This window comes from Podarcis tiliguerta, assembly GCF_965153285.1.
Source record: "Podarcis tiliguerta genome assembly, chromosome: 16".
In the NCBI taxonomy this organism is placed as follows: Eukaryota; Metazoa; Chordata; class Lepidosauria; order Squamata; family Lacertidae; genus Podarcis; species Podarcis tiliguerta.
This window is the reverse complement of record NC_139549.1, coordinates 26,269,541-26,283,589: the sequence shown is the minus strand read 5'-3', so window position 1 is coordinate 26,283,589 and position 14,049 is coordinate 26,269,541. Positions and strand designations below refer to the sequence as shown.

General features: G+C 48.6%; 1 protein-coding gene across 8 annotated transcripts in view; it reads right to left on the bottom strand.

Moving 5' to 3' along the window:
• The window catches only part of CABP1 (calcium binding protein 1), an 81,405-nt gene that overhangs the window by 37,223 nt on the left and 30,133 nt on the right, over positions 1-14,049 (bottom strand). For 3 of the 8 annotated variants that reach the window (XM_083417854.1, XM_083417853.1, XM_083417855.1), the window contains exon 1: positions 4,802-5,441. In XM_083417854.1, the coding sequence (XP_083273980.1) occupies positions 4,802-5,341 (540 nt within the window). In that variant the 5' untranslated portion in view covers positions 5,342-5,441. Of the gene's footprint in view, positions 1-4,801; positions 5,442-6,073; positions 6,177-13,607; positions 13,733-14,049 lie in introns of those variants that run through there. The other 5 variants (XM_083417859.1, XM_083417857.1, XM_083417861.1 and 2 more) reach the window with 5 other exon arrangements.

Here is a 14,049-nt window from a genome sequence, read left to right as displayed (position 1 = left end):
ACATGACTTCTGCTTGCATCCCGGGACAAAGTTTGCAACCAGGAGCATCTACTTTCGGGTTAGCGGAGCTCGTTACCCAAAGCGTTCGTAAGGAGGACAGTACGTAACCCGAAGTTCTACTGAACTGCAACGTGCTCTAAGTGGGGCTTGCTTTGCATTTGATCTGGAAGCTGCAGTTGGTACAGAATGCTGCAGCACGACTGCTGTCAGGAGACCCTGTCAACATATAACATTTGTGCTCAGAGATCTGCACTGGTTGCTGATTTGCTACCAGGCCAAGTTCAAGACACTTAACAACTTGGGACCAGTTCACCTATGAGATAACCTTTCCCCACATGTGGCCTCTCGTCCACTTTAATCAGCAGAATGAGCATTACTATGGGTGCCATATGATACCCATTCTGCATTTGTAAGAACTCCATCATTTCATATGGCAGCGCTTACCCTTTGGAACTCCCTGCCTATTGACACGAGGCAGGTGCCTTCACTGTACTCTTTCTGTGCCTGCTAAAAGCATTTTTGTTTAGACAATTTTTTGTTTAGTCAAAGCCTATCCAAAAGATGTAGAATGTTGACATGTGCTTTAACCTGGTTTTTAGCTTATCACTGATTTTAATTATTTTTGAATTATTTTTTTTACTAACAATTTCATTGTTTTGTTCTCTTTGTAAAGTGCTTTGAGGACTTTTTACAACCAGGCAGTATTTCAATCTAGTGAAACGAAACAAAAAAGCTATGCTGACTGGAGCGGATGGGAGTCTAGCAATACCTGGAGGGTCACAGGTTCCCTACCTCCGATATAGGCAAGGCATTACTGAGCTGAGTGAACCAGTACACAGTGATATAAGACAGCTTCCTATCTTCCTACAAGACTGATGCAGGGAGGGGGACCAGTTTGCCAGCTGGTATGGTTTCTCTCCTTGACATAACACATGTAATAAGAGGAGTCTGGCACTCTGCAATCCTGATCATTAAGGCGCCCCCTGAGGTGCTCAGTACTCCTCTCCACAAACTCCTCCAGGCAACCATTTCACATCTCCATAACTCTGTGTATGGGGGAAGTGCATGCGGATGGACAGTTAACCACCCTACTTGCTCCAGTTCTGCCGTCATGAACCTGCTGGTTCCTCCTGTGTTAGGGTTGCTAGGGGGTTGCATGAGCCCTGGGTGTTTTCTCCTGGGCCCCTGATCTTCTTCCCCTCTGTTTTAAAAAACTTAGTTCCGTTGTTTTTTTTAACTTTGCTTAGTGATAAACATAAGGAGGATAAGGCTCCAAATGGCTATAAACCTTGATGGTTATGTTCTGCCTTCACTGTCAGAGGCAGTAATGCTTCTGAATACCAGTTGCTGAAAACCACAGAGGGGAGAGGGGAGAGGGCTGTTGTGCTCAGGTTCCCCTCCTAGGCTTTCCTTTGGGGGCATCTGGTTGGCCACTGGTAGAACAGGATGCTGGACTAGAGTAGGGGCAGACTTTGGTAATCTTTCGTAATACAGCGCCCTGTGTGAGGCCAACATTTGGTGCCCCCGAATGGATCTCAATTTTGCATCTCTTTGGCTCAGTGCCCTGTGCAGGGGAACAGCTCGCACAACCCTAAATCCGGCACTGGGTAGATGGGCCACTGGCCTGATCCAGCATACTCTTCTGGTGGTCTTATGCTCCTGGGAAGTCCACAAGTAAGGTCTGAACAGCCTCCCCAATGTCTTGCCTCCAGAATCTCGTCACTAAAACCCTACCTAGATATGCCAGGGATTAAACCTGGGACGTTCTGCATGCACAGCAGATGCTCCACCATCAAGCTACAGTTCCCCCTAGTTTGTCTGAAAAAATGGTGTCCTACCTTTCCACCAAATTGTACTCCGAAGAGCACACTTCAAGGAGAGCGCATAGATTGGGAAAACTGCTCCTGCAGACATTACAGCACACACATGCCAATCTAATGTATGAGGCGCTTCCCCAAAGAAGACAAACTGTGTCACACAGAGCTTTAGATGCACTTACTCTGCATCTCCCTGGAGACACCACCAACCCCTAGTCTGTCATCTCCTCTTCCCAGTCCCCAGCTGCATGAGAAATACAGGTTGGGCTTGTGATACAATGCACCGTTGGAGAGCCAAATCCCTCTCTCCTTGCATTTCAAAAATCCTCACTTTGGTTTCATGGACTGCTTGTGCTAGGACAGTGTGTTGTCTGGGGCTGATGGGAGCTGTAGTCCAAAACGTCTGAAGAGCACCAAGTCAGGACTGGTTGGTTAAAAGTTACACACTGTAGCCCCACCAAGATTGAGATAGGTTGACAGAGGTTGTATGAAACCTGAGCAGAACAGTTGGGGGTGTTAATGCTTCTCTCTCTCCCCGGAGGGGAGCCAATGGTGGCATACTGGTTACATTGTTGAACTAGGACCTGGAAGACCAGGGTTCAGATCCCCACGCAGCCAGCAAACTCCCAGGGTGACCTTGGGCCAGTTACCATCTCTCAGCCTAACCTAACTCATGGAGTTCTTGTGAGGATATGTTGGGGAGGAAGAGAACCCTTGAGCTCCTTGGAGAAAACGTGGGATATAAATGTGATAGATAAATAAACAAACCGTAAAATTAATTTTCTTCCTTATTGTGAAGGAAAGAAATTAACTCCTCCTTCCACCTCCCTCTTTTTCAGAGTTTTCAGGAATTTAATTTGGACCTGCCTTTGCCATCCTAAGGACCTCCAGATGTTTCAGAATACAACTCCCAGCTGTGCTGGCTGGGGCTGATGGAGGTTGTAGTCCAAAACATCTGAAGAGCAGCCAGTTGGTGAAGAGCTTGCTAGAATACTTCTGGGAGGGAGCATCTTATGGGATGGTCTTCCTGCACCTTCCTGCTCCATCCCTACAGATAGGCTGCAGAAAGGGACAGGTTAGAGACAATCCCTCTCTCTTTAGCCTCTCCATCACATAGGGAGGATTCATTCCCAGCAAGAACACTTGGACGCCATCAACTTGACACAACAGCATCAAGAGCCAGCCTAACCTATCTCACAGAGTTGTTAGGAGCATAAAATGAAGAGGAGGAGAACAGTGTATGTCACCCTGACCTCCTTGAAAGAAATCTAACAATAAATAACTAACAATAAACAAACAAACAAACCATTCTACGCATCCTGCTCAGTTTAAAATCCTGACTGTCTGAAGATTTCAGACCTGGATAAAAAGGACTTTTAAAAAAATACTCATGCAGCTGTTATCAACCAAATGTTTTGCGAGTGGCAGTGCGGGATTGGACCCAGAGCACAACTTAGCAACTGAAGCAAACACTCCCTGTCCCGCTCTCTCCACCATGTCTAATTCTGGTGCTCTTTTATTTGGCTGACGCATCAAAATATAAATTCATGTTTAAAAAGGGTCAGTTAAATGGCTGGAATTGGCATTTGTCACTCCCGTAAACTTAAATGTCAAACCTTTCTGGGTGGAAAGATACAGGGGCCACCTGCAGGGAGAAGATTATCAGCACTATTAAAAGGTGGCAGAGAAAGAGATAGAGATGGAAGTTGCTGAGGTTCTCTTGCACAAGCATCCCCTGTTCATTTCAATGGGACTTGTGCAAGAGACCTTCCTGTTCAACTGGGCCTCCTCTTACTTTGCCAACGGGGCATCCTCCAGATGTTTAGGACTACAACTCCCATCAGTATGTCCATACTGGCTGGAGCTCATGGGAGTTGTCATCCAAAACATCTGAAGAGCACCAGGTTGGCGAAGCCTTGCATAGCTTGCATAGGTGTCATCCTGTGCCGCTGGCACCCAACCCAGACTTGGTCCTGAGACAGTTTTCACAAGTGGAACACCCAGAAAAAAAGAAGCAAGGGAGGTTTTCTCACCTTCAAGGTGCATCTATGTGAAAATGGTCACCAGTGGACGTGAACAGAGCAGTGTTAAAATCAAACCCAATATTCGAAGGTCAGCTACAGGAGCTCAAAAGACAAATAAAGGGATAGGCAACCCATCCTTAGGTTTGCTTAGTGTCTATTGCATATTTTTTTAATGTATTATTTTTAACTGTTTCACTAATTCACCGTCTTTGCACTTACAGTCTCTCCAACCTTCAGCCCGCCCCAGCAACACACAGGACTGAAGCATAAGCGGTGTCTCTCCTCTGACTCAGAAAGACAGGTTCACTTGACCCCAAAGGTTCGGGGCCGATACCCAACACACAGGGGTGCGCTCAGGCACAATTCGCACAGGTACACACACCAAAAGGCTGAGCACGACCCCTTCCCGCTTGCTGCGTTCTTTTGCTCTTCACCAGCTTCTTTTCCACGGGGATTGCTTTGGGTGGCATGTTGGTCCCTGCCAATGTCTGCCCGACCCACTTCCTTTCCCTGGCGACTCCTGAGGACTAGCTGCTTAGCCCTGCCTCACTTTACCGGTGCTCTCCCGCGCGCAAACCTCTGACCCGGCGGTTGCCTTGCATCACTTTAACGGTGCTCTCGCGCACGCACACTTCTGACCCGGCGGTTGCTTCCTCCTGAGAACCTGGGGAAAGGTGCACAGGGAGGACTCCAGGAGAATTTGGAGTGGAGGCTTTGCAGGGAGGAGGAAGAGAAGCAGCTCCAGCGTCTGCTTTCGCCCCCTCTCGCCCCCTCCTTCCCTCCCAGCATAGCTCCGCTGGAGTTTCCTGCCAGGCAGCCCCGAAGCAGCGCATTTCCAGCCAGAAGTTTCCGAGCTCTCTCCTCCCCAACCCCGCATCCCGTCCCAAAAGGAAGCGCAGGAAAGAGAGGAGTGGCAAGGAGGGGGCAGCGGAGTTAGAGGAGGGACGAAGGGCCCCTTACCTGGCCAAAGACCGAGCTGAGGATGGGGTGGAGCTGGTGGAAGAGTGGGTCGACTTCCGCGCCGGGTTTGGAGGCGGCGGAGCTCTTGCTGCTGCCGCCGCCTCCGCTGCCGCCGGAGGTGCCTTTGGGGGACGCTCCGTCGGGCAGCTGGAGGGACTCTCGGCTGGCTCGTTTGCCGCCCAAGTCCTGCCCCCGACCCGCCGTCGCTACCCCGTCGCTCTCCGCCTCCTGGCTGGCACTCCGAGAGGAGCCGCGCGCCCGGCCGCTCCCGCGTCTCCGCGGAGCCGCCTCCGCCTCGTCGGGCTCCCCCAGGCGATTCTGCTGCTGGTGGTGCCTCCTCAAGCTGCCGTTGGAGGAGACTGTGGCGCCGGCTCCTGGGTGGCACAGGGGCCTCCTGGCGCTGGGCTCGGGGCTGCCTTCCGTGCGGCCCCCGGAGCTGCGCGGCTGCGGCTCGCTGGGCGCCCGCCTGCCGCTCCCGCCGCCGCCCGTCCGCAGTAAGGACGTCTTGGACTCGCTCTTGCGCACCGAGGAGGAACTCATGGTCGGCGCCGCCGCCGCTCAGCGGACCAGCATCTCTTAAGCCGCCAGGAGGAGGAGGAAGCCGGGAGGGGAGGGGGTAGAGAGGAGGAGGAGGAGGAGGAGGAGGTGGAGGTGGGGGGGACGCGTCTTTATATCTTCTTCCCCCCCCCCCCCACCGCCCCACGCCTGGGGAAGCTCCTGAGCTGGAGGCGATTGCCGCCGCCGCACTTCAGCACCACAGCCCTCGGACAGCGCCCGGAGCAGCAGCAGTAATAGTAGCAGAGGCGCCGCCAGGCACAACCGCCGCCGCAGGTGAAGCGCCTGCAAAGCTGCCGCCGCCGCCGCACTTCAGCACCACCGCCCGCGGACAGCAGCAGTGAATGGAGAGAAGAGGCTACGCCAGGCAGAGCCGCAGGTGAAGCTCCTCGCCCCGCAGAGCCGCCGCCGCAGTAGCCGCAGCCTCCCTCCCTCCCTCCGACCGCCGCATCGGCTCCCCGAACCCCGCGGGAGCCCCGGCAGTGGGTGGGAAGCGCCGCGCCGGCGGCGGGATGAAGGCGCAGCGCTGGCCTTGGGAAGGAAGGAGGCGAGGAGGGAGGGAGGGAGGAAGGAAGGCGACCCTCACTTCCCAAACAGGAGTAGTGCGGAGGGTGGGGAGAACCTTCGCCAAAAGATGCACCAAAGCTTCCCCCCCCACTCCCCGCCTTAGCAGACACCGGATCCCCTCCCTCCTCCCCCCTCTCCTCGCTTCCTCACCTGTGGAGTCAGCCAACTTTCAACGCCAGGCTCACTCTGGACCAGAGCATGAACTCGTAGATAGGGAATGAAGGCAGAGAGGCACTTTGGAGAGCTCCAGCAGAGGAGGAGGAGAAGGAGGAGGAGAATGGCAGCAGCAACAGCGCCCTGATGGAGGGGGGGCTGTCGCTTGGCACAGCCAGATTTAAAGGGTCCCAAGAATGGCACCCTTGTCACAAGACCATTCTATTGCCCTTGGAGAGATAACAAAGTACTCTTGGCATCCACATAGGTGAGGTGTATCCTGATGCCTGCCTGTCCTGCTTCCCTATGGTCAGCTCAGGAAACAGAATATGGATGTCACAGAGGGCATCAGGGTGGGAGGCCTCAGAGCCCTGGGTCAAAACTGAGTGGGACATCCTCAGGCACAAGTCCCACCGGTGTGACTCGCACCCTGTTCTGTGAGCAGCCCCACATTCAGTCTGAAGGGGGCCTGCACTGACATTCATTTATGACAGTCATCGTGGAGCTCAAGATGAGGCACAGGAGCTTTTGCCAACCTGGTCCCCCCCATGGGAGTTGTAGTCCAAAACATCTAGAGGGGACCGGGTTGGCAAGTACAGGTTTTCAAGCCCAGTCCTAGCTTGGAAATAGCTGAGAACCTCCTGGTGATTGATAAGGACAGCCTAGACAACCAGTGGTGATCTGAGCTAGCAACAAAATCGGGCCGAGCAACAGACACGGCTGTTATCTTTGAACACTTGGCCACATTCCAGTCAAGCAAAAGTCAAAAGTTCCTAACATCCATTCCCTCCCCTCCACACATCTCTCCATCCTCCAACTCCATGCCCTCCCCTCCACACATCTCTCCATCCTCCAACTGGTTATGCAACCCTCTGAGCTCTGGGCCCTATTCAAAGTGTTCACATTAGTGCTTTATGCTCTAAATAACTTTGGCAACAAATATCTGAGAGACTGCCTCCTTCCGGAGAAATCCTCTTAGAAGTTAAGATCAACAGAGGAGGCTTTCTTGGTAGTTCAACCATCCTCAGAAGTTAAGAGGGTGTTGGCCTGGAAGAGGACATTCTCTGTGGCAGCCCCTAAGTTGTAAAACTCCCTTCTCCCCACAGAGGTGCATCTGGCAGCTTCACTGAATGGCTTTTTGGGGATGCTGAAGAGGCACCTCTTTAGTCTTTGACACCTGAGAGGTGTGTTTTCAGGACAGCCTCTGTTTCTGTGCCTGTAACTTCTTTTACCTGATCTAAAATCTTTCAATTATTGTAAACTGCCCTGGGATCTTAGAATGAAGGGTGGGTGAAAAATGAAATTAATAGTAAAAATAATTAGTAACAATCACGCAAGCAGGAGGCATTATTGCACTTCATGGAGGCCACATCCCCATCAAGGAAAGGCATTATAGGAGGGTGCAGAACAGGGACAATGATGGGTGTATCCTAGAGGGAGGGGATGTGGTTTGGAGGGAATCCTGCGAGCCAGCTAGAGGAGACTGGAGGGTCATATTTGGCCCATGGGCTGGATGTTCCCCACCCTTCCGGTAGCTATTCTGCAACAGTGTCTACTTGTAAATTCATTAGGTCAGGTGATCTGGCTCAGATCCATTGTGAAGCCCAAGATGCCTGACTGGGAACATCTCATCAAGTTCTCAAGTTCTGTAGTGTAATCAATATTGGGTTAACTATCCCTCAGGGGTTGGGGAAAGGGTATTAACATGTAATTGGATTCTCTTGTGCAAAAGTAAATGTGGAAACTGTCCAGGTAGATACCCAATATCAGCAGCCAAAGGTCACACCCTTTTCCACCCTTGTCATTCTCATGTACCTTATTGACAAACATCCAGGCAGATAATCTCTCCCTGGTGGAGTTAGCTTCCCTGCCAGCTATTTTTATGCCAGGGGAACCATCTGAAACTCAAATTGAGTGTAGGTCCTTTGGACCATACACCACACCACCAGGAAGCCCTCCAGCGTGATATGAAAATGACCTCCTTTCCAGGCTTTTTGCTTCTGATGCCCGGACTTCAGAAACACAGACTGCCTCTGAAGAGAGAGCTTCCATTTTGCTGTTGAAGTTATCATCAAAGCTGGTGGCTATTCCCACATCTTACATGGTAGGTGAGGTCCAGCGATATAACATAGTCTGGCCTCCCCTAACCTGGGGCCCTCCATAGGTTTTAAACTACAATTCCCATCAGCCACAGCATCATAGATCCATGCAGGCTGGGGCTGATGGGAGTTGTCGTCCAAGGTATGTGGAGACACCAAGTTGGGGAAGGCTGATGCAGTCAGTGCCAAGCTAGATCTAGCAATGTTTCAGATTCCAAGTAGTAATTGCTTCAAGGAAGCTTTACTTTCCAGCTGGAAACCTCATCAGGGTTGAAAGCAGTTGCCTTATTAATAGAGAGGAAATCACTGAGGCAGAAATAGGAACGAGACATTGGCTTTGAAAGCCCTCCGGGGATCAATACAGCAAAAAGTTCCACTGGCAGCAGATGGGCAACACTCCTTCCCAGGAGGAAAGCTACATCAAGGAGGCCTTGGTAGATTAACCAACCCACTGATACTTTATCACAGGGCTGGTACACCTGCACATGTTGCTGAATTCCTTCTGTGACCCTGACTATTGGTCATGTTGGCTGGGCTAATGGCATACAAAGCACATGCTCTGCCATTAGAACGTAAGAAGAGCCCTGCTGGATCAGGCCAAAGGTTCATCAAGTCCATAGAATCAAGGAACCATAGAGCTGGAAGGGATCACAAGGATCTAACCATAGGGGCTATCTAGTCCAACCCCCTGCAATGCAGGAATCTTTTGTTCAACATGGGGCTCGGACCCACAATCCTGAGATTAAGAGTCTCATGCTCTACTAACTGAGCTGTCACAATGGGCAACCAGATGCCTCTTCTAGGAAGACTACAAACAGGATCTGAGCACAACAGCAACCCTCGCTTCCTGTGATCTCCAGCAACTGATATTTAGAAGGTTTTTTGCCTCTGATCATGGAGGCAGAGCACAACCATCAGTTTGGAGACAGCTGCTGTGCTCTGTTATACTCCAGGTTATGATCATAGTCTCTTTGACAGCACAAGACCCAGGTCCAGCCCAGGTACAAGGAATATCTCCTGCAATGACTTCAGTGGGAGGGATTTTAATGGGCCTGCTGTAACCTGGTCCAAAACAGGTCATAAATGGGAGTCAGACTTCACATGTTGGCTCATTTACTTTTTATGTTCTCAGCTTCTCTCCTCCTGACCAGCACATTCAGATCAGCACATAACAGGAGAAGGACATTATACTTTTGGAATGCAAAAGAGCTGGCTGGCTGGCTGGATTGAACAAGACCAAGAAACAAGCCCAAGGAGGAAAAGAAACTAACACTGCTAAACTGCTCTCTGCAAGAACCGCCTCTCCAGAGGGAGTATGGATTATTTGCCATCTGGCTGGACAGAATTGTCAAGACACTTAATATCTTACATAATACGCTTATTCGCTGCTTGCTTCCCAAGGTGGAACAAACATTTCATTAAGTAACGTCATACAAAGTCAGAGGCAAGACCTACCCTTGATGCCGCTAAGGTGGGGTTGCAAGTCATGGCATCCGGATGCTAGTGCAGCAAAACAGGACAAGGCATCATGGGTGCAGCAACTTAGGACAGCATTACATCACTCACACAGAGGGCAATGTAAAGAGGGGCTGTAGAGCATCTGCTTTGTATGCCTGGCATCTCCAGGTAGGGCTGGGAGAGACCCCTGTCTGAAATCCTGGAAACCTGCTGCTGGTCAGTGTGGCCAATACTCAGCTACATGGAGCAATGACATGCTGTGTTGTGAGGCAGCTTCCAATATTCCTGTGTAGTGCAAGATTGTGGCAGGGGCTGTTCTAGGGGCTGGAAATTTCTCAGCTTCAATGTGGTTCATATTCAGATAGTACCTTCCCTACCTGGCTAATTAACACAGGGTAAAATCTCCACCACAAACCTCATTGAATTGAATGGGACTTGAATGAAAGCAGAAGGGTGCAGTAGCCATTTACTTCAATGCAGCGAATTTCCCGTGCAATTTGGCCCATTTTAATTATCCAGAGGCAGGATAGGCCGTTTTAATTTTCCACCTCATCTGGGCACCAAAATATCCTGAGTGCAGATTCCAAGGAAGGATCATTTCACCTTGATTCATGCACATGACCTCCTTTTCATCTGAACTGCAAAAAAGTCAAAGCTCTTGACTTAATGAACCAGTGAGAAAACCAATGGTGGGGGAAAAGGAATAGAATATAAGCAGAGTTGGAAGGGGCCCCAAAGGTCGTCTAATCCAACCCCCTGCAATGCAGGAATTGCAGCTAAATCTGCCTTTGTGTTGTGTGCAACAGTGGCATTCAGCTGCTGCTGGGAGAGAAGAAAACAAGCTCAGTGGCAGAGCATCCCCAGCCTAAAACCCTGGAGTGCTGCTGTCAGTCAGTGTAGACCAACTGAACCAATGGTCTGAGTTGGTCCAAGGCAGTTTCCTGTGTTGCTATGTCATTCAGCTCAGCACACAATACCCTTTTAGCTGCCTTCTCAAACTTTTAATTTCCTAGGTACTGAGTGCTTGAAAGGGCCCTGCGACTGACTGTAGGTCCGCAGAGAAAAATGTTCCTTGAAACAGATTGTCTGGAGGGTGCTAAAGATCATTACTTGATTGGAAATGCTTTGAGAGTGCTCAGAAACAGGGAGATTTGCTTTATGGAATAAATTCTGCTGGTTAACCAATGAATATGCTATATGAGTGTCACAGCAAGAATGTGTTATGCTAGCTAGATATTGGAACAGTGGAGGAAAGCTCAAATTCCTGTCCTAACGGAATGGGAAGGGAAATTGTACAAATAGGCACTTATGGCAAAGCTATTAAGAGTAAATTGAGGAAAGTCCGTTCCAGCTCTACAATTCTGTGTTTAGACAGAACTGGAAAGTGTTTACCGAATGCTGTCTTTAACCAAGCACATTCTCCACAAGATCCAAAATATTTATTTGAGATGATATAATACAGGGGTTGCCAAACTTTTTTGGCTGATGGGCAGATTTAGATTTTTGAGTGAGTGTTGAGGGTGCCACCCCCTTGTCTCTCTCTCTCTCTCTCTCTCTCTCTCTCTCTCTCTCTCTCTCACACACACACACACACACACACACAGTTGAGAACCCTCCCACAGAAAGACAGAAAGACTTTTGGGCACACACTCACACACTTCAGTTTTCCAAAGGATCTCGGTAAATCAGATCCAGTAGAATTAATCAGCACCTTGAAAATTACATAGAGATGAAAGAGGAAGTGAGAAAGAATGTCACTTTTCTAACTTCCTCCTTCAGCTGTAGGTACATTTCAAGGGACAAAAAGCTACACTCGTCAACTCATGACCATGGAGGTAGAGTGAGAGAGGGCTCAGAGCCTCCAGAGAAGGACCTCAAGAGTGATATAATTATATTATAATGCCTACCAAATAGTTGATGCAATCCTTTATATTTTCTATTTCTTTCTGTTTGTTGCCTTTTTTCCAAATAAGTATGCTTGTTTTATAAAACTGAGCAGAAATGCTAAATTGAAAATAAACATGTAAAGGAATGTGCAGACTTTAAATGTAAATGGGATGCTATTTGGCAAAATCGTTCAGAAAGAGAAGAGACATTTGGTTTCAATGCTGTTCATTGGGATCACTTATTGTACAGATAGGAAAGGAGACCGTGAGCAATGAGAATTTCAGTTAGGTTTTGACCTGGCAATCTCTTGGATGCTAAAGGTGCTTGTTACAGTAAAGGCAGAAACTACCATCCTCTCCAGGGCAAAACAGTGCCATCAAAACTGATTAATAAGAAATTAGCTGCTGCAGCAATGACTCGAAGTTTACTTGGACGTACAGCCAATTTGCATATGCATGGAATTTGGGCCATTTCCCAAGGAACACCATCCCACACAAATAGTGTTTGCATAAAATTTCAGTAATTGTTTTGGGTAGAGGGGGCAGCATCAATTTTGTTCTGCTCAGCATAGGATTACAGGGCCTCATAATGGCTACCAGGCATCCTTGTTCTGTTTTTGTTTGCTTCCTTCTACTCCTGCTCTTCGACCTTTAACAGCAGCCTGATCTGCACAATGATGCTTTCCCTAGCATTCTGGGATGTGTGTTTGTGTGTGTGTGTGTGTGTGTAGATGTACCTACTGTACATTTCTGTCTCATGGTAGGGCTAGCCTGGATATTTCTGTGCAGGGCTGGCCCTACCATGAGGCAGAGTAAGGTTTTCTCAGGGGGCAGATAGCAGGGGCAGCAGCTGTCCCTCCGCTGCCCCCCACTCAAGTCATTTAAGCCTCCTCTCTACCTTTTAAGCTAGTCTACTGCCCCCGAGTATAGAGTTGGACATCGTTCCACAGCCTTGAAGTCAGATTCAGCCACCAGCCAAGTAGAATTCTGTATGTGGAATGGGAGCGCCAGCTCATTTAGATATGGGGGAGAAATTCTGTCCACATTTATAGGCAATCTTACCTTATCCATTTTGTGCTTTCTAAAACAATATTAAAATATCCCAAGTTTCAAATTGTGCACTTCTCTGAATTTTGCAGTGCAGTACTCTGGCCAAGTAATGTGTGCAAAAAATCATAGATTAGTGGAAAGAACATACCCAAGTTGCTTTGCAAAAATGTGTATATTGGGGAAAATTGCATACAAACATGGGGCAATTTCACACTAAAAGGCTGGTGAATTTTCACGAGGACTGAAACAAAACTGGGAAATGTGAAGAATTAAACCTAAAAAGCAGAAATTAGAAACGGAGAGACACTGAAATTGACAGATTCACCCATCCTGAATCTTTGCTTTCACTGTAGGCAGCAGAATGATTTGGGATGGCCCTGGTGATGTGTGTTGTACTCCCAACATACAACACTTGCTAGCTATGTCATTGTACTTTTATGAAGAACCCTAAGCATCACCTCCCCAAAAGGCAGTTTTTTAAGGCTGCTTGGCAGTGCCTCTCACTTGGGGTGGCCTGGCCAGTACTGGTTAGTTTTTTGTTTGTTTGTTTCCATTAAGTGCTGTGTGTTCTCATTTTACATTTTTATGCTGTGAATTAGCCAGTGATCTTCAGCTGAAGGGCGGTATACAAATTTAATAAATAAATAAATACCATAAAAAGATTTTAGGGTAAAGCTGCCCTGGATGCTTGAAGGGTGTCCCTCAAATCTTAGTGTGACTGTTCATACGGTGATGCACGTAAAGTCTGAAACATTTTCTAGGCCTTGTTTTGTTCCTGCATTGGTGGAGCATGAGGACAGATGTACTATTTTATATCAGGCCTACTTTTCTCATCTGAATGATGGAATGATCGCAGAAGCTGCACTCACAGAAATTCTCCCTTCTAAATGCAGAGGAGCCCTATTAGGAAGGAACGCTTTTACTTTAGCAACAACAGTAACAGGATTCTGTGCCTGTGAAAAGCTGGACACTGCAACCTGTTATCAACCGATGTGCAAGATGAGCAGGTTTGTATTAATAATACAGTGTGCACCTTACCCGACCGTTTTTGCCACAGTGTTTCATCATGGAACTCTTTGTCATCTAAGTGCTAGAAACCTGTTCTCCTTAAATAAATGGAAGTAGAGTTGCAAGGAAATGACAGCCAGTGTCCAGTGCTGCATCTGTGGAGCCACAAAGTACACATTCAGTACTGGACCTATTAATATTTGGCAGGGGGGGAAGAAGGGTTATCAAAGATGAATTCAGCTGAGCAAGCTCTGCCATGGATGTAACCTTATACTGGATTTGCTCATCTAGTTCAGTATGTATATATTTATTTTTCATTCTGGCAGATGCTCTCTGAAGCAAATTCTGAGGTCTTTCTTAACTTCCCTTCCCACTCCGCCTGAAATCCTTTTCATTGGAGATGCCCAGGATTGAACCCCAAACCTTCTGCATTCACAGGAATGCTCTCCCACTGAACGATAATGAGGGGCAG